This window comes from Orycteropus afer, unplaced genomic scaffold, assembly GCF_000298275.1.
Source record: "Orycteropus afer afer isolate SDZICR_OR568_19922 unplaced genomic scaffold, OryAfe1.0 scaffold00288, whole genome shotgun sequence".
Classification (NCBI taxonomy): domain Eukaryota; kingdom Metazoa; phylum Chordata; class Mammalia; order Tubulidentata; family Orycteropodidae; genus Orycteropus; species Orycteropus afer.
The window spans coordinates 3,412,466-3,433,401 of NW_006921875.1; the positions used below are offsets into that span (position 1 = coordinate 3,412,466).

The 20,936-nt window shown below is 40.7% G+C and overlaps 1 protein-coding gene across 1 annotated transcript in view; it reads left to right on the plus strand.

Annotated features, from left to right (window-relative positions):
• The first annotated feature begins 1,616 nt into the window (after positions 1-1,616).
• Positions 1,617-20,936, plus strand: part of DDI2 (DNA damage inducible 1 homolog 2) — a 37,712-nt gene continuing 18,392 nt past the window's right edge. The window contains exons 1-5 of the mRNA XM_007950763.2: positions 1,617-1,754; positions 10,707-10,836; positions 14,994-15,230; positions 16,615-16,741; positions 20,181-20,308. Of these exons, the coding sequence (XP_007948954.2) occupies positions 1,617-1,754; positions 10,707-10,836; positions 14,994-15,230; positions 16,615-16,741; positions 20,181-20,308 (760 nt within the window). The remainder of the gene's footprint in view (positions 1,755-10,706; positions 10,837-14,993; positions 15,231-16,614; positions 16,742-20,180; positions 20,309-20,936) is intronic.

Sequence of the window (20,936 nt, forward strand, 5' to 3'; positions counted from 1 at the left end):
GATATTGAGATTTTCCATCACCTTTTTCCACAGAATATAGTTGCTATTTGATTCCTGTGTGTTCCATCCAGTAGTTCCATGAGTACAGTTATCATTTATGTTGTTGAAAAAGGTACTTGCAATCAATAAGTCACTGGTCTTGCAAAATTCTATCATGTGATCTCCTGCATCATTTCTATCACCAACACCATGTTTTGCAACCACCCCATTACTTTTTTGTTTCCAAACTTTGCATTCCAATCACCAGTAATTATCAATACATCTTGATTGCATGTTTGGTCCATTTCAGACTGCAGAAGTTGGTAACAATTTTCTATTTCTTCATCTTTGGCTTCAGTGGTTGGTGCATAAATTTGAATAATAATCATATCAACTTGTCTTCCTTGCAGGCCTATGGATATTTTCCTATCACTGACAGTATTGTACTTCAGGATAGATCTTGAAATGTTCTTTTTGATGATTAATATGACACCATTCCTCTTCAATTTGTCATTTCTGGCAGAGTAGACCATGTGATTATCCAATTCAAAATGGCCAGTATCAGTCCATTTCAGCTCATTAATGCCTAGGATATCACTGTTTATGTGTTCCATTTCATTTTTGAGATCTAATTTCCTAGATTCATTCTTTGTACATTCCATGTTCTGATTAATGTATGTTTGCAGCTGTTTCTTCTCATTTTGAGTTGTACCACATCCCCAAATGAAGATCCAAAAACTTTCCTCCATCCATGCCATTAAGGGTCACTCTGCTTTGAGGCAGCTCTTCCCCAATTTTACTTTGAGTGCGTTCCAATCTGAGGGGCTCATCTTCCATCACTATATCAGACAATGATTCACTGCCATTCATAGAGCTTTCAGTGCCCAATTTTCTCAGCATTGGATAGCTCTATCCTTCTTTCCAGTCTGTTCTAATCTGGAAGATCTGCTGAAACCTGTCTATCACGGGTAACCCTGCTAGTATTTAAAATACCAGTGGCATAGCTTCTAGCCTCAGCATTACGCAAGCCGAGAGTGTGACAAACTGACAAGTGAGAGGTGGCACATGATAGAGAAGAAGCTTAATAAATGCCTGTTGGATGAGTAAAATAAGGTTGTGGATAGATTTCAGTTACTAAACCGATCAATGAATAGCTTTCTCTTTTCCCGCATTCTTTTCCTTCCTTCCCCATTTTCTTGCCATTCCTCCTTCTTCCCTCCCTAAACTCCTCCCCACGCCTCCACCTCCAACCCTCCCCTATCACTCCACCTCCCCTCATCTGTCCCGCCCCTCCACTGCGTCGCGAACGCACAGCGGACAAGGCGGGCTTTACGGCAGCTGCGTTGCGGCGGGGCGGGGCGCCGGGCGGCCGGCGCGCTTGGCGGCAGCGGTAGGAGGCTGGCCGGCAGATAGGCGCACGGACTCGCAGGCGGCTGGTGGCGGCTGTGCTTGCTAGTGAGGGCGGGAGGGACTGAGTCACTTGAGCGTGTGTGAGGGAGAGAAACAGCCAGAGAGCGGACAAGCGGGTGAGCTAGCAGCCCGCGCCGTCCGCCCGCCACACCAGCCAGGCCCCGCCGCCACCGCCCCTCCGCCCTGCGCCGAGGCCGGGCCGAGCCGTGTTGGGTCGTGCCCGGGCCATGCTGCTCACAGTGTACTGTGTGCGGAGGGACCTCTCCGAGGTGACCTTTTCCCTCCAGGTCGACGCCGACTTCGAGCTGCACAACTTCCGCGCGCTGTGCGAGCTCGAGTCCGGCATCCCCGCAGCCGAGAGCCAGGTACGCGGGGCAACTATGGGGCCTCCCTCTGGAGACTCCTTGCCTGGGGGCCTCACGCCCTCCCTTTGCTACTGATAGAGAATGGGGCCGGGGGTAAGGGGTGGGTGGCACAGGGATGGTCATTTCCAACCCGCCCCCGCATCCGGGAGGGAGCTGGAATCGGTAGTGCCCCAACACACCTCGAGCATGAGGTGAGGTGTGAGGGGGGAGAGCGGAGACTCCGGCCGCAGACAAACCTACGGCATCGTGAGGGGCGAAAGGGCTGTTGGAGGGCCCTCTTCACCTTTTGGTTTGTCGCCCCTTCTCCCTGACTCTGGGGTGTCGTCGTAGACCTAAGAAGCAGCACTGGGTTTGCAAGGGTTCGTATATCCTGCTTCCCCAACCAGAAATACCAGTTTGGATTACCGTGGTAGATATATGTTCATCTGCTTTGCTATTTTGGGGAGAGTTCCAGGCGAGATATATGGAATTTCCTGTAAATGTACAAATTTGCACCTTAGGTGAGAGGGAAAGTTTGAGCCTTGAGCTGACTGCTTTTGATGTCTTTGGAAATACTTTTCCTTACCACATGTGTTTCTGGTTCTGTTCTTACTAAAAAAAAAAAAAGTTTACTGGTTCAACTCAATCTGTTTGTTCTCTTTTCCTCCCTAATAGTAGGCCAAAATTCTATTTCTTTAAGTGCTCTACAAGGGTATTTGCATGAAAATAATCTAGTATTTTCTTCTTTGTGTAATTTGGTTGTTTCATTTCCTTGCTCTGCTGGAAGGAAGTTCACCACCTCTTAATTTTTAAGTAATTCTCAAAATGAAGAATTGATGACAACTTTGTGGCCTTCACACTGAAACACTTAAATCCTGATTTGATAACTGAAAATTGGAAGGACATAGCCTCAATATTTAAGAATATTAGTGGTCTTCTGAGGCTCCAAAATGTGAATCTTGATTTCCTTCTGCAATTACGAAATAGTTCCAAAAACCATCGTCCCACTACAGCTGGTTCTGTCCTGTGTTATGGTAAATAAGTGTGTCACTATTTTGTTCACATGTGAGTATGATTCCTTCACATTATGTGAACTTTAGAACCTGAATACCAAGAAAGAAATTTATTTCAGGTAGCAAAGTGCCACACAAATGCACAGTCTGGCAAAAGCATCAAAGAAATTGGTAAAAAGGAATTTTTTTTGCAACTTCTGTAAAAAGTTAATCCATAAAAACTCAGGAACCAGTTCCTGTCTATGAATTCCTCATGTGGAAAACTTGAAAAGAACAGTTTTAAATAGAGAGGGAAAATGAAGTCTTAAATATTTACAAGTGGCCTTTTTACTTGTTTTCTTCCCATAGCTGTTAAATGAAGGAGCTCTGGTGGTACAGTGGTTAAGGCATTTGGTCGGTAACCAAAAGATTGACCCTTCACAACCACCAGCCACTCTGCGGGGTAAAGACCAGCAGTCTGCTTCTGGAAAGATTTACAGCCTTGGAAACCCTAAGGGGCAGTTCTGCTCTGTCCTGTGGGGTCAGTATGAGTCAGAATCTACTTCATGGCAGTGGGTTTGGTTTTAGTTTAAGCTGTTACATTACCCTGGTAGGGGAAATAAAAAATTAAAATGTAAATAGATTTTGTTGTTATTAGGCCTTGGGAAAGGAGGAAGAGTCAGAGTGTTTCTGTTCTGGCATTTTTTGAGATGGTTGTAAAAAATTGTTTTAAGTTAAAAGTGGTGTCATATTGAAACACAAGTTAACTGTTTGGTCGAGACAGGCACTGTCATCTGCTGGTTCTGAGGTTAGAAAGACCTTAATAATTGAACAATTACACTAACTTCAAATTCTTTCCTGTTCATTATGTCGATGTTTTGGCATTTACTTCCTTCACAAGCCATGTTAGTTTATAGAAACCTGGGCTCCCACTAGTGTTAAGCCTGTATTCCTTCACAAGCCATGTTAACTTATAGCAACGTGGGCTCCCACTAGTGTTAAGCCTGTATTGCACAGCTGTAAACAGCTACTGTTTTTCAAGTTTGTTCTGTTGGCTCCATTGTAACCACCTGACAACACAGTATCTATTTTAAGATATCTGGTGGTCCCATAGTCTTTCACTTGCTTGCCCATCAGGCAGGAACAGGATCCGCCCTAGGCACTTGAGTCATTTCCTTTCATCAAATCATAATAGTAAACATCATTATAGTTTTTAACCCACAAATACATTCTTTGCCTACTTGAGTCCCTCCCTTTGCTGCTGCTACCTCCCAGGGTTCCTCCCATGTTACTCATCTTCCCTTCCTCTCATGGTTCTTCTGGTGGCTTTACCTCACTTCTCTCATTTACCTTCTCTCTTCTCATTCTTTCACCTCCTTTTTCTGATCCCCTTTCTTCAAGAGAAAATATATGTTTTCTGTGTTTTGGGCTGTTTTTTCCTGCCATCGTGTGTCCAGACCACTGGTCTGCAGACTTTTTGGTCATTTATCCCTATCAGTAAAATGGTTTTGAACGTGCATCCATGTTAGGAACGAAGGTGTTATGTACTATATATGCATATATAAAACATGTATATAATACACTGTATACATGGATCACATTACATACTTGAATTAATACATTATGTACATCATAAAAAAGCACAAAATAGTACTTAATGAAGGATGAAATAATATACATGAAAATGAAAATTCTGTTTTATGTTTTCCTATACCCTTCAAGAATTATCTTGCATGCCTGCCCCACATTGGGGATCACTAGTTTAGAATCCAGTCTTTCACATCAGCATGAAATGTGCATAAGCATACACTTGGGAAAGGTGGTAATTTTTAACAGCTCTAGTCTGATTATAGCAGTTACAGTGCAATGTAGAGCATGATAACAAATTTAGAATAGAAACCATCTCTACCTGTCCATGTGATTAAAGCTGGGCATATTCCATCTCTTAATACAAGTGTGGGCTTGGAAGCCAGTTCTAGCTCTGTTTGATGCTTTGATGCAGATGTGGCTGGGTGAACTTAAAACAATTATCAGAACTTAGCGTCACTTTAAATTTGTCTTCATGTTTTTTGAAACACATTATAATTTACTTCTGTAAGTGGCATGTGGTGAAATGTGTGTGGAATATGTAAGGACCCTCAAGTGAAAGTCTTATCTAAGTGCCAAATAATAGATCATTTCAGTAGTATGACTCTGGAAACACAGCTCTGCTCACAGAATGATTTGTGGTTTGTGAAACACAGTTTTAAATCAATGGAAACTGACATTTTGATTGTAGCTAGTTTTAACCATGTTTATTTTTATAGAAAATTTTTATGTATTTTCCCCCCTGATACTGTTAGTTGCCGTTGAGTAGGCTCAGACTCGTAGCAACCTTAATGTATAACGGAACAAAATGCTACCCTGTCTTGTGCCATCTTGATGATCATTGATATGTTTGAGTCCATTGTTTTGGCTAGTGTGTCTATCTCATTGAGGGTTTCCCTCTTTTTTGATTGCCTTCTACTTTACCAATCATCACGCCCTTTTCTAGCAATTGGTTTTACCTGAAAAAACACTGTTGTTGTTGTTGTTGTTATGTGCCGTGGAGTCGCTACATATTCATTATAGAAAACTTGTAACATATGTTGTTATTTGAGTTGATTCCAACTGCTAGCTACTCTGTGTACAACAGAATGAGACACTGTTCTGTACTGTGCCACCCTCACAATCCTTGCTATGCTTGCGCTCATCCTTGCAGCCACTCTATCAGTCCATCTCTTTTTCACTGACCCTTTCCCAAGCACAATGTTCTTCTCCAGAGACTGGTCCCTCCTGATAACATGTCCAAAGTATGTGAGATAAAGTCTCGCCATCCTCTCTTGTAAGTAGTATTCTGGTTGTACTTCTTCCAAGATGGATTATGTTCATTCTTTTGGCCATAATAACATAGGGAAAAATGTAAAGAAGAACATACTAATTTATTGACTTATAACCCAGAGATAATGGCAGTTTACTTTTTAGTGTATTTTTAAAGTTTTCTTCCTTTATATAATTAATGTATCTTTTAAACATAATGGAGCTAGAACTGTATTTCATATCTTATTTTCTCTGTCAACACTAAATTTTCTGATAACATTTCAAATTCTTCAAATTTATCATTTTTAATGGTTACATAATATTCCATCATAGATGATGTATGGTTTATTTAATGATTTTCCTATTTTGGAGCATTTGAATTGGAGAAAATTGGAAGCGATTATGAGTAACATTGCTATGGATATCCCTAGACTTAAGTCTTTGTCCCCATTTCTGGTTGTTTTCTCCAGATAAGTGCTTAGATATGAATTACCAGGTCAAAAGTTATAAAAATGGCATGATGTGATGGTATCAGACCTCTTTATCTGACTATACAAGGGAAAGGAGAGAATCAAGATGAACATGACCCCAAGGCTCATTCCTGTGAGTTGGAGATCAAACATACTTCCACCCTCCAACTTTTCACCAGTTCTGACAGCAGCCTTCCCTCCCATGGCACTCTTTACTTCCCTCCTGGGTTTGATAATTGATTACAGTGGCTGCACAGAACTCAAAGATTTAAAAAAAGAAAAAAAAAAAAAAAACCTGCTGTCGAGATAATACTCGTGCTAATGAAGTTTATAGGTTCCAATTTAAGATCAGAAACAACTCAGAATATAGTTCTTTGATCAGGACAGCTTCTCAGCCAACTCAGGATATGGTTCTTTGATTAGGACAGCTTCTCAGCCATGCCTCCAGGCAGGCCTTTCTCAGGCCTCTATCCTCTTGACCTCACCTTAGCCCTACTTAGGCAAGTTGTTGCAGAGCTCTTTTACCCTGCCAGTAAGTGCCCAGTAATGCTCAGCTATCTCACTCCATGGGTTGACATACCCACTGTAGCCATCTTGCTCCGTGGGCCTGGAAGCCCACTGTGCCATCTACCACTGTTTCTCTGCCACCAGTTCTTGCTGTTGCCTGCTGTCTCTAGTGTTAACAGCTCCTGGGTCTAGGAGGCTCTCAGCTCAGGGGCCCTGGGTCCAAAAGACACACTCTACTCCTGGCTCTTCTTTCTTGGTGGTAGTGATGTCCCATCTGTGCTCTGGGATTGGCTCTCTTTTAAGCCTAGTTGGCAAATTTGACCAATTCCCTCATTAGGATTCCATGCACCTTATTTGCATTATTAGCAAGTTATCCAGTCCCCTTGGTGGGCCACAAGCACCTTATTTGCATAGTTTCTCCCACTCATTTTGTAGGGGTCACAAGACCATGCCAAGAAAGGCCATATAAAAGTGATTCATCACACCACAAAGGTATAAACTTTTTGGAAGACTTTAGTAGATACTACAAAATTGCTTTCCATGATTATAAAAGTCAGCCTGACTGTTGCATGAAATGATACATGTAAAGTGTTTGGCTTGTAGTGTGCACTCAGTTAATGGTAGATACACAGCTTTCTGGATGTGACTTCAAAGGCCAGCTTATGGTTCTAATGCTAGAAATGCATCAAGATTCCTGTTAATTGAAGACGCTGATCCAGAGACCAGAACACATTTGACATCATGTTTATAGGTTGGGGGTTTATTTATTAGGCTATTTAAAATGTTGATTAAGGTTAGAATTCACTCTCTAGGGTGTCTCCTCTGGAGTTAAGTACTAGCAATGTGCCAGTTCTGCAGATTAAGACTTTTAGCTGTATAAATTCTCCTTTTGCAAGTTCTTATTGTGGCAAAACTTGACTTTTGAGTGGTAGAAGCTTTGAATTGGGTAACATGAACAGTGAAAAGCATCACCTTTGTGTCTGGAATGCTTTCTCCAAAACTTTTGTTTTGACTGGTAGAAATTTGAAACCATTCATCTAATAGATAGTCATGTTAAACTGGAAAATGATCACACATTTATTCTGGAACTTAAACACTGTCAAATAGTTGTCTTTCTTAGACTCTAAACCCATTCTAATGAAATTACTTTATGGTGATTATAATTTCAGCCAGTCTTTCATGTATCTTGGACTAAAATGGAATACACCTACTGCTGTATCAGTGTGGAGAATGTTTGCTCTTCCTCCACATTCTCCAGTGTTTCTAGGACACAGAGGCACAGATAGCAGTATTCCACATTTTAGATACATGCTTGACTTACTGATTAACTGGATCTTACATTTTTATTGTTACATTGCACTGCCTTCCTTTCAAATAAGATTGATTGATGAGGAAATATCATAACTGAGCAGTGATTGAGTGACAATATGGCATCTGTAAAATGGGACTCCAAAGAGCGAGTTGTAGGTGGTGGTCCCCTCTTTATGTCGAGGGCGGAGAGTGCATTGAGCATTGGACATCACTTGGTGGCCATAGATGGCTCAACAGCTGTCATTGGAATCACTCAGTTCAGTGGGCCACTTTGGGGTTATGTTTTGGGAAATTGTATATGGTATTTGTGAAGATTATGAGCTTTAAAGTCAGGCAGATGTGATTTCAGTCCCAGCTATCTTCTTAATAGCTGTGTGGCCTCAGGTCACTTAACTTTCTATGTTTTGGTTCCCTGTTCATAAAAGGGAGCAAATAATTGTGAGACTTAAGTAAGAGGATATGGTGATTAACTGGGAGACTGTGAGAACCTAGTTTGATGCTGGCTTTTAGTAGAAGCTCATTTAATGGTAGCTGCTATTTTAATTTGACTTTCCATGTAGCATTTTCTATATGGGGAGAGTTCAGTAGTATTGAAGAAAGGAACAGTCCAGTGCCCAAAATTTAATTCCTCAATGTAAATAAATAAGTAGGTATTCTCTGATAAGTACAGTTAGAATCTGTCACTGCCTTAGGAGACTGACCATCTGTCTCTAAATGTACTGATAATTGAATTTCTGAACCTGGAAAATTAAGGAGGTCTTGGCATATTGGTGACTTCATTCTGGTGACTTCATAATGTTGATGCCAACTGTTAAGAGCCTGCCTGCATGGTGTTTCTCTTGGCATGCCTCCTCCTTCTTGCTCCACATCTCAACCTGTGACCCTTGCCATTCAGATTTATGTTGTTATTGTTTTGTTTTATCCCCAAACTCTCTCAAGTTATAAGACTCTATTGGGTTGCGTTGCAAACAATTTGCTTTGATTATGATGTTGTTTTACTATGAGGTATGTGTTTAAATAAGAGAGTGTGAATGGGATGCTAGAGTGACAGTTGCAGTCTAATGTTTTTTAACTTTGCAAGTTGAGGATGAGAACTAATACTTTGTTACATATCAAACCAAAAGACCCAAGCCCTTTGCCACTGAGTCAATTCCTACTCACAGCAACCCTATAGTACAGGGTAGAACTACACCCACCATAGGGTTTCCAAGGCGTCTTTCTCTCACTGAGTTCAGCCACCGACCTTTGGATGAGCAGCCAAGCACATTAACCACTGTGCAACTAGGACTCCTTAGTTACGCATAGAATTTTGTAAAATATAATTGGACCTATAATCTCTGCAAATCAGTTTTTTGCTCTTCTCTGTAAGAATTTAATTTTGGAGGGAACTAAATTCACATTCCTGTTAATTTTTTTCCTCATGCTAGCAGAAGTTCTGAATCACTTCTTTTCCAGTTTTGATGCTTTGTTTTCAGGTTCTGTGTCAGGTACCCTTGCTATGAAGATCCATGAGGAGACATTGTAGTACAGTAGTCTAGCAGAAAGAACTGGAAGGGACAGCTGTAATGATTATCTAGCTCCAGTTGCTTGTTTGACAAATGGTAAATGTGAGGCCTGGACCAGCTGAGTGACAGGTCCCATGTGAGTGAGTTATTGGCAGAGCCAGGACGGAGCTCAGGTTCCTCAGTTAGCATGTGGTCATCCAATGTTCTGTACCCCACAAAGCAAATTGTAAAGAAGAAAACCTTTCAAAGCATGAGGTCAATTCTGAATGCACCTCTGGAGTACATGAGGATGCAGGGCTCGTTTTTTTTATTCCTTGATAGTAAAATTATAGCATATCTTGTATGTTTCTTTTCTTTCCACAATACATTGTTTCATCAGTTTTTATGTTCTAGGTTTTTCTTCAGTGTTTTGATTATACATAATAAAGGTACTTTTGTTAGTAGTGCATCCTTGATTTTTTTTTTTATGAGAAGAAATGTGGAGATGATTCTTTTAATTATTAAAATGATTCTTTTAATATCTGTGTTTGTTATTTTCTGATATTTTTCCACTTTCATCTTCCACTCATAAACATAAGAATGATAAAACTTTGAGGATGGTAGAAAAGAAGAAAGGTGCAGGAAGGTGGTATTTGACTGCTAACCAGAAGGCTAGTAGTTCAAACCCACCAGCCACTCCTCGGAAGGAAGGTTGGGCAATCTATTTCCATAGTTATACCACCTCAGGAACCCAAGAGAGGTCGCTATGAGTCGGATCCGACTCGAAAGCAGTGAGTAACGGGTTTTTTGGTTAGTGTACAAGATCATTTTAAAGTATACACATTTGCTGCTGCTGTAGTTAGCAAACCCAAAGTAAATCATTCCCGTTTCCCTCCCTGTTGAAAATTAACCCTGAAATTACATTCATTACTTGCATAGATTCATTCATCCTTTAATTCAATAAACATTTGAGCGTTTCCCGTTCTAGACATTTGGGATGTGGTGAGGAAAACAAGTTCTTGGCCTTAGGTAGCTTAGCTTTCAGTGGGGCAGAAAGACAAATAAGCAGATACATATTGTATGTTAGGTGAGAAGAGCAAGTGAAACATCTCAGGGGCAAAGCTGATCTTTGTTATTTGAGGAACAGCAACCATGGTGTGAGATAAGATAGGAGAAGGGGCCAGCTGCTAAAGTGTTATGGCCCTAGTAGGAGATAGGAAGGACTTTGGTTATTATTTTAGATGTGATGGAAAACCTTTGGATGGTTTTGAGCAGGGAGTAGCATCTGGTTAAGAAAAAGGTTGTGGTCTTTCTGCTTTATGCCATGCCCTTATTAAGTGCTTTATGCTATTAAACTTTTTCTTGTTGTAGATTGTCTATGCTGAAAGACCTCTCACAGACAACCATAGATCATTGGCTTCTTACGGCTTGAAAGATGGGGACGTTGTGATTTTACGACAGAAGGAAAGTGCAGACCCTCGACCTCCAGTGCAATTTTCAAGTAAGAGATCTCATAATACTAACTTAAGTTTATTAACATAAGCATCGGGAGTCTCTAGGTGGTACAGACAGTTAAGTGCTGGGCTACTAAGGGGGAAAGGTGGTGGTTTGAACCCACCCAGAGGCATCTCAGGAGACAGACCCAGCAATCTGTTTTTGAAAGGTTACAGCCATGAAAACCCTGTGGAGCACAGTTTTACTCCGACATACATGGGGTCTCCATGAGTTGGAATCTACTTGATGGCATTTAGTTAACTGGTTAACACAAGCATCAGTAGGTAGCATAGCGGAGTGATTCAAGAGTGCAAGGCTTTATATTCAGACCACTGGGGCACAGATCCTAACCCTGCTTTTGGACGAGTTATTTAACCCCTCTAAATTGGTTTCCTCCTCACTGAGATAGGTGCCATAATGAACTCAACTCCTAACTAGAGTTGTCATGAAAATAATGCAGTAAGACCTTCAGCACATAGCAAGCCCTTAATAAATGTTAGGTTCTGTTGTTATCACAGATAGTTATACAATAATCTTTATTCTTGGGAAGGACTTAAAGGCTGCATATGCCTCTGATTCTGGACTGACTTTTGCTACTCTGTGTTTGGCCTTCAGGGGCAGTCTGCCAGGCACTTGTACACACATTTCATGTCATCTCATACCTCTGTTGTGGTTTACAGGGTTTTTTTTTTTGTTTTTTTTTTTTACCATTTACAGATGAAGTTCACGTTGTAAATGATGTCTTCAAAGTTACAGAGTGTTCTGGTTCCCTAGTGCCACTCTGACAGGAACATACCACAAATGGGATGGCTTGAAGAAACAGGAGTTTATTCTCTTACATTTTGGAGGTTTTAAGTCCAAGTTCAAAGTGCCAGGCTCTAGGGGCTGGATGAAAGCCCCTCAACCTTGGGCTTCAGCTTTGCCTCCTGCTCCTGGCCCGCTGAAGCTGGAGGCTTTTCTTCACTCAGCTGCTGGCTGCTGAGGCTGACAAGCCCAAGGTTGACAAGTAATAAGGCACAGTCCCAATAACTACCAAACCACATGGCAGGCCTTTAATTCAAATCCATTAAAAGTCCCAAGATCGGCAGAGCATGGCAGTCTGCTGAACAACGACTCAGCTACATGCAGGGTTCAGGTATGCCATAAGCTAGAGATCATTCCCCAAGACTTCTCCTTATATACAGGAAGCAGACCACATCCCTAAAGCAGCTACTCAGCTGCTCCAGTAGATTCCACCATGGAGTTAATTACCAATCTTACCATGGGGGGAATAACTACATCCAGCTGCCCTGGCCACTCAATGAGGCCTAGCCAAGTTGACATACAAACTTAACTACCACACATAGCTAATAAATGAAAGCACAAACATGAAAGCATGATGTTTTCCCCATTACGCTGAACTTTATGAACATAGAGCCACTAAACTACCAATTTCTGGTTCTTCTGCCAGCTATGTTAATCATAGAATAAGAAACTGTTATCGATCTTGATATTCAGTCTGGAATGAGTGTTCATAATCTGCATTCTGTGCGTTAAGATTTAGGAAGTCGTCAAGTCCCTGAAATAATAAGCAGAAGTGTGTGCATGTGTACACACATGTATTTGAAAAGTGAGTTCATAGCTTTCTTCAGATACTCAGAGGGGCTCCTGAGCCACAAAAAGCTTCTAAGTTTCTGATGTGAAACTACTTGATGAAATGTACTTGGTTTTTTCCACTCCTTACCATATTCTGGTTGATTTCTTTGAACAGTGTTTAGTCTCTAGGTCACTTGGTTTTAAGTTTATGGTAATAGATAATAGGTGTCTGGGTGATGACTGACTTCAGCTTATAACACAGTGCCTCCATTCATCTTGAAAATGGAGCTATAAGTGACCATCAGGCACCATCCCTACCAGATCAGGATTACATTAGTCCCTTGGGGCTACTGCTAAACTTTAAAGAAAGTAGTAGCTAAAATATGCCAATAAGTAAAAGTTTGCAGAATTAGCTAACCACATCTTCTATTGTTTAATTTAGCAAGATTGTTAGTTCTAGGGAGGCCCTGTGTTGTTGTTGTCCTATTTCGACTCAATGACAGTGGATTTTGAGTTTATTTGGACAGAAGAGCCAATAGATGGGGGGGGGGGGCTTGGTCTATAAAGGTAAACATGTTTTTAAAGATTATTATAAAGTGAATGGACTCTCAAGATAACGTATGTCAGGTAGAGATAAAATTTCTGAACCCGCAAAGAAAGCCCTGCCCATTGATGTTTTGCTAGTTGGTCATAAAGATTACAGCCTGGAAAACTGTAAGAGACACAGGTCATAGAGGGTTCTGCTCTGGTCATTGAGGGTTATTATGAGTTGGAATCAACTCGAAAGCCCACAACAACAATGTAGATTACCTCAGAGATGCGGTGCCGTTCACTTCACATTTTCACTGGTTGGTAGTTGATGATACGTACACTTTAGTTAAAGTCTGTTTGAAGAAAGTGGCTAATTGAACACATACTAAGAGACGAGTAGCCTTGTGCTTGAGTTTAGTGTTCTCTTCTGTTTGCAGTCCAAAAGACTTCAGGATAGCCCGACTTGATGTAAGTGTGACCATCAGATAAGGTTTGTGGGTTGGAGAAGTGTGGATTCACTTAGGCCCTAACCCCTCATTCTGATTCCCACTTGTACTTCCCTCTCTCTCCCCTCCTTCCTTTGTTAATAAAACTTTTTCTTTAATAGTTTTGTTGAGATATCATTAACATTCACCTATTTAAAGGGTACAATTCAGTGGGTTTTAGTGTATTCACAGAGTTAGTTGAGGGCTTTCACCAGGCTCTATCAGACCAGTAAACCTGATTTTTTTTTTATGATTTTGAGTTTTGTTCCACACTTTACTCCCACTCTATCCAGGATCTCCTGTGCTGATCCCTTTCTGAGTGGTTGACAATGGTAGCCAGGTACCATCTAGTTCATCTGGTCTCATGGTCATACAGGGTGAGGGTTTCATGGTCTACTAGTCCCTTGGACTAATTGTTTCCATGTTTCTTTGGTTTTCTTCATTCTTCTTTGCTCTGTTCAAGGAGAGACCAGCTGTTGCATCTCGATGGCCACTTGCAAGCTTTTAAGACCCCAGTTGCTACTTACCAGAGTAGGATGTAGAACAGTGTTTTTGTGTTGTATGTTATGCTAATTGAGCTTGACGTCCCCCGCAACTGTGGTCCCAAGGCCACAGGTCTAACAACTCACTCCCTCAAAGCGGTTAGCTGTGACTAAGAAGTTATCATAACTTTGCCCCCTGTGCTATTTATGTGGACAGCACATGCAAATACACCACTTCTTTCATTAAAATAAAGTCTGCTCAACCTAGAATATAGAACCTGGGAATTGTAGAATCTAAACCTGTTATGGGAGCTCTGGTAGCATAGTGCCTAAGGCACTTGACTGCTAACCAGAAGGCTGGTGGTTCAAGCCCACCAGCCACTTCTCGGAAGGAAGATGGGGCAATCTACTTCCGTAGTGATAATGCCTCGGCAACCCAAGGAGGAGTTGCTATGAGTCAGGTCTGACTTGATGGCACATAACAACAACAAACCTGTTACATCTTTTGGTGTAGTCAGTCTTAAGAATCTTTTCCTTCTATTTTCTCTCTTATAAATTGATTATATCCAGCCAGCTTCCCAGAGGCCTGGGAAGAGTTGGCATTGATGCACAGATGAAAGCATAAATTCAAAGTGCTATTACAGCCTCACCAAAGCAGTATATTTAGCACAGACTTGGAGAGTTCAACTTCTATGTTGTTCATTTGATACAGATAGTATTCTTTAGCCAAGGTGTCAGAGCATATTCTCAAGAATCATATTCAGACATATGATTGGGTTTGGATTTAGCTTCAATTTAATAAACAGATTAATTAATTAAATAAAAACTTAATATATATTCTGGGATATTTTATAAGCCAAAAATTTGGGATTACTACCATTGTTTACCCCCCTCTGTTCTTAACAATTTACTCTCATAGACTGTAGTCTTTATGTTCTAAGTCAGTGTGAGAAAAGTGGTGGGAAAGGCATAGTGGTCTGTGATTACCATTACCACGATGGGTTCTTATATGAGCAAATGTTCCATTTCCTTCAGATGTTTACTTGTATAGAGTCACTTGGAATAAACTTTGAATTGATTTTTCCCAACAGACTTACCCCGAATAGACTTTAGTAGTATAGCTGTGCCTGGCACGTCAAGCTCCAGGCACCGCCAGCCACCAGGAGCACAGCAGCCCCACTCATCTCCTGGAGAAATAGCTTCATCACCTCAGGGCTTGGACAATCCAGCCTTGCTCCGAGACATGTTGCTGGCCAACCCCCATGAGCTGTCCTTGCTGAAGGAACGCAATCCACCCCTGGCAGATGCTCTGCTCAGTGGAGATCTTGGTAAGCTTCAAAGTTTGGAAGGCTGTCAGCCTGAGCTGTGGTGAAATAGTTGTGTCACAACAAATGTGGAGAGACTCCTACAACTGGTGTATCCAGCCACTGTGTCACATGATTTGTTGAACGTATCAGTTGGTCTGTGAGAGATAAATAGGGTTAAAGGCTGAGTTAACTGGCAGTAACGATAGCATTTTAAGATTGCATAGAGCCTCAAATCCATCTAGGGTAGCCCCCTTAATTTACATTCTTTTCTAATTATTTAGCAGCACACAACCCAAACCCCATGGAGTCGATTTTGACTCATAGTGACCCTGTGGGGCAGAGTAGAGATGCCCCGTAGGGTTTCCAGGGCTGTTAATCTTCAGGGAAGCAAATTGCCTTATCTTTCTCCCGTGGAGCAGCTAGTGGGTTAGCAGTCAAATGCTTTAACCATTATGTCACCTGAGCTAAGGCTCTATTTTTACCTCCGCAGTTAGACAGATCTTCATGAAGAGAACACCAATAAGCCAGCTGATGTCAGTTGAAATGTTTTAGTTGTAGGAAACAGGTCCAGTACCATCAACCTGTATGGAAAAATAGAACCCCTTCTTCTCAGCCATTTGCAGGTATTGGTGGTATTACCAAAAACAATTGCCATCAGTTTGTTTGGAGCTATATTTGAGCCATTCTTATATTCGGCAGAACATTATATAAATTAGTTTTGCCAAATTTTGAACTTCCTGCAGACGTTCATAAGAGTGTACTCTTATACACACTCACAGTGTGTACTCGTATGTCAGTCTTCTTTTACCCAACATACTGTTTTGTTTGGGTTTTTATTTATTTACTTATTTTTGAGATAAAGGAGAGACAATCCCCTATTCAGGTACCTAAAATCAAAGATGGTTTACATTCTTCATATATGCTTTGTGTTACAAGAATGGGAAAGTTACGCATTTATTCTCTGAGTGAGAAAACAATATACTGTTCTTACCATAGAATAGAGTGGATTTTTAGATTGACCCATGTTGTGTGTAATAGTAGTTCATATGAACCCTTTTGCACATACAGTACTGTATTGTCAGTGAAGGCAAACATGGGTATATGAGTGGACAGGCTGAACTAGTAGGTATGTCTGTGAAACGGGGAGTGTACCCAAGACCCTGCTTGTCTTTTGACATGCCTACCCAAGACCATGTATAGGGTTGACAGACATTGGTCCTATAAGTGTATTTGTATGATCTGAATTCACAGGTGTATAGTAGAGCTGACAAGGGATCTTCTCTGCATCTCTTCTAGCTGCTTTTTGAGAAATTGTTTGGTGCGTGAAAGTACTAATAAAGAATGAATATGTAGCAATTCTTAGATAAGCAACTCTTAGATATACACCCCTCCCTTATTTTCACAGAGAAATTTTCTAGGGTCCTGGTGGAACAGCAGCAGGACCGAGCTCGGAGAGAGCAAGAAAGGATTCGTCTCTTTTCTGCTGACCCTTTTGATCTCGAAGCTCAGGCAAAGATAGAAGAAGATATAAGGTAAGGACACCTTCACCTGAAGAGCAGGACTCAGAGTCGAGATTTCCCAGATGACAAGTCATCTTCCATTTTTGGGAATCTGCTTTGAGGTAGCTTCCCTATTTTGCAGTTGGAATAGTAGCTTCAGTCTTAGGTTATTCTCTCCTTTCATCTTCCTTGCATTTCCATGAAAAATTAGAAAAGTATGGGTACCTGATTTGATGACTCTCCCTTCTCCCGAAATTTAAATTGGGACTCCCTGACTTGTAGACAGGAGAGAGTGTCATGAAGCAACTCCAGGGAGAGCTGAAGCCCCCATCTGGTGAAACTGATAGACTGGTTACATAGGATGATATGATTCTCTTGCCTTAGACAGATTGTGTGAGTCTTGATTAAGTTCAGGGCTTGAACGTGATTGAGAAACAACTCTGCACGAATGGTACCCATAGTCCTAAGTCTGTTTTCCTTCGGCAGTTCTTGTACTGGCCCCAGAGGATAAAATGACTGCCGTGCATTTCTAGCTCCAATTCTGTAAGCAGTGGTTCTCAACTGGGGCTGCATTAAAATCACTTGAGATGCTTTTTAAAACTTGGTCATTAAGATACCTGGGCTCTAGGTAATCTGATGAATCAAGAGTCTTTAGGCTTTAGGGCCTAGGCAAATAAAATGACACTGTTGCCAGCCTTGATTGGTTTATTGGTCACAGACAATACCTTGTTCAGTCGTTTTCTTTGACTAAAAGAATAACTGCTCCCCACTCTCTTTGATTCAGTTTTTGTGGCTAATTGTGAAGGTCTTAGTATAACAAGAACATAACTATGCTGATACTACTTTTAGCTTGAGTAGCCTTTTATGGGCTATGTCATCATCTTTATTGAAGCCTAACTTGGTCACTTTATTACAGTATCAACTGGGGAAGTCAAATAATGGTTTTCTTATTTCTTATTTTTATGATTACATTTGAAATCAGAGAAATATAAATTGTATGCCAGAATCATTGGACAGCCCTCAGCCATTCACTTCTGTTCCTGTTGCGTAAGTGTTCCCATTGACTATATCAGGTATATCTTTGGGAACCTGTTACATCTACCTAGAGAGATAGGAACACATTTGGGTTCTCTGTTGTGGACCACATTATATGCACACTGGAAAATGGACATACTTTTCAAGAATAGTTGTTTTCAGCCCAGGAAGCACTGGGGGTTGTGGTGAGGATCATAGCCAAACCCTGATACTGAGCTCCTGGAAGAACAGAAGTGAAATGGAGTGTATCCATATGGCTCATGCTTCTTCCCAGGAGGAGAGGAAATCATCCCTTCTTTTAAAAGAGAAAACCTGTGCCTCTGAAGAAACACTCCATACAGAGCCCAGAATAGTCAAAGTAGCTGGTGTTATTTCAGAGAATTTCTGCTGAAACTGATCTTGGTTGGAGTCAGTACAAGATCAGAGCTGCACAACTAATTTTAGGTTATTTCTAAAGTTCATCTTGTGGCATTGGAGGAAAGCTGTATGATTATATCAAATGCCCATCAAAGTTTTATTTGGTACACCACACCAGTGATTATGCAAGATGTACATACTCTGAGATATGATAGCTTGAGTATTCACGTAACTAAATTCAATGAGTGTGACTTTGACTTTCTGAGAAGTTTAATACTTTATTACAGAAAGACTAATAAAGTCATCCATTTAATTGAACTGGAATATTATTACAAAAAGACTAGGCACTGTAGTTGAGAGCTGGAGTTATAAACCTTTTCCGTAAAGGCCAGATGGTAAATATTTTATGCCTTGCAGGCCATATGATCTCTGTTGCTAGTGCTCAACTCTGCTATTGTAGCACAAAAGCCACTGTAGACAATAAGTAAATGTGCATACCTGTGTTCCCATAACACTTAATTTATAGTAAGAGGTGATGGCCTGTAATTGCCCTGGTTTACAGTGTTGTTTACCCCATGTCTTAGACCCTGTTCTGTTACTGCCTCAATTTTTAGGCAGGTTGCCCAGCCCCTGCCTTAGTTTCCATGTCCCACATACTAGTGTAGGTAGTATTTCATCTTAGAGATATTGGATAGTTAAAAGGAGATTGTGAATGAAGCTGTGAGATGTTGGAGTACACTAGAACTCCCTTTTATACACTTTTGGTTACAGAAGAATTAGAATATGTTGAATTTTTGAAGCAATTTTTTTGATGGACCAAATGAACTGTAATATGTGTGTGTGCATATAGAAGATGATAGATAAGCAGATGGTTAGTTATATGTCTGCACTTTTTAGCATCTGCTCTTATGTTAGCATTGTATACCAGGAGCTTTATGCCTCTCACCAACCCTGTAATAGGAATTATCTTCATTTACAGAGTAGAAAACCCAATCTTAGAGATTAAGCGGCAGGTGCATTTGACTTCAAAACTCATAATACTAATCACAAAGGCAATTATCATTAATCACTGACTACTGTGCCCAACACTGTCCTAAGAACTTTACAAGTATTAATATCTTCACAAAAACTTGAATGTGGATAGGGTAAAATGAAGCACAGAGAGGTTAAGTAATTTGCCAAAGGTCCTACAGAAGTGGTGAAGCCAAGATTCAAGTCTTAACTTTGGTACCCACGTTCATTACCTGTATATTGGAGTTACCTTCACATCATGACTTTATTAAGAACATGTCCTTCTATTAGACACAAGCAGTTGAAGCATCTGTGTATTATGTTTACAAACTATTCTTACTGCACTGGACATAGGAAATGTACCCACATACTCAATACATCTGCAGTTAAAACTGGAGCCTGCTGTTACTTGAAATACTGGAGCATCATGGCAACACAACGAGCTATTTCAAATACCAACAGAGTCACCCATAGTGGACAGATTGCAGCAGAGCTTCCAGCCTAAGACGGACTTAGGATGAAGGAAGGACCTAGCAATCTACTTCTGAAAAAATTAGCCAAATGAAACCTTATGGATGACATTAGAGCGTTGTCCAGTGATACAGTGGCTGCCGCAATGGGCTGAAACATTCCTAGCTTTGTGAGGATGGCATAGGACCAGGCTACATTTATATCTGTTCTACATGGGATCACAGTGAGTCAGAGCCAACTCCACAGCACCACCAACAACAGAAATTGGAACATTCACGAAATTCTGATGTTCTGCAGAATAAAAAGAATTGTGACAGTGGCCTCCAGAAATTTTATTTCCCTGTTTCTGAGCTTGTAAAGGGAACATAATTGTTTTACATGAGGGTGATTTTTATGCAGTTACATTTTCTGCCAACTATTTATCTTGCTACCTTCTTCATAAGCTGCTTGTTTCAGGATAGAGCACCAATTTCCATGACTCAGCTGCTATAATTAGGGCAAAAGATAAGTAAAAATATATTTTTAACATTGTGACTTTGAAACAGAGTTTTCTTCTTGAGAAAGAATGGTTTTAATACCTGGTTTTGGTTTGTTACAGGCAACAGAACATTGAGGAAAACATGACAATAGCTATGGAAGAGGCTCCAGAAAGTTTTGGCCAAGTAGTGATGCTTTATATTAACTGCAAAGTGAATGGACATCCTGTGAAAGCCTTTGTTGACTCAGGTGACATCTCTGTCTTTTGTGTCTCATTCTCCCCATCCAGCATTCTGTCCTAACACAGGGAGAAGGGGAGATTCTTAGTGTCTGTTAAGGATGATGATGGGCCTTAAGACAACTAACAAGCCTGGGAGTTATTGTTTCACTTGCCAGTCTTTCCTTGTTTGTAATAGGTTTTTCTTAAATCACCTTTTAACCAGTTTTGTATTTTGTGGTGTCTTGTTTGTCTTATTACTTTACCTTTTTTGGTATTGTGGATTTTTAGAAAAGCTCTATAAGACTTTGTGAGTTAATAGGTTTAGGATATGAGCTGTATGAAGGAGCTATGTAGAGTATGGCTCAGACATATATTTCAGCCTGTGCTGTGTGCTGACAGCAGTGAGGAGCACAAGAACATACAGGCATGGATTTTGCCCTTCAAGACCTAGTGTCCAACTAAGGAGATCATTTCCCCACTAGAGGATTTGGATAATTCTTATAATAACCTTTTCTCTTAGTAACAGCTCTTTTCACTGCATGGGTGTGTGGTGAGTGTGACTGCATGGTCTTATACACCTGTTAATTCTGGTTATCCTACTGAAGGTTATAAGATAATGGTGAGTTCCCTAGAGTAGAACAAGGCATTGCTCAAATA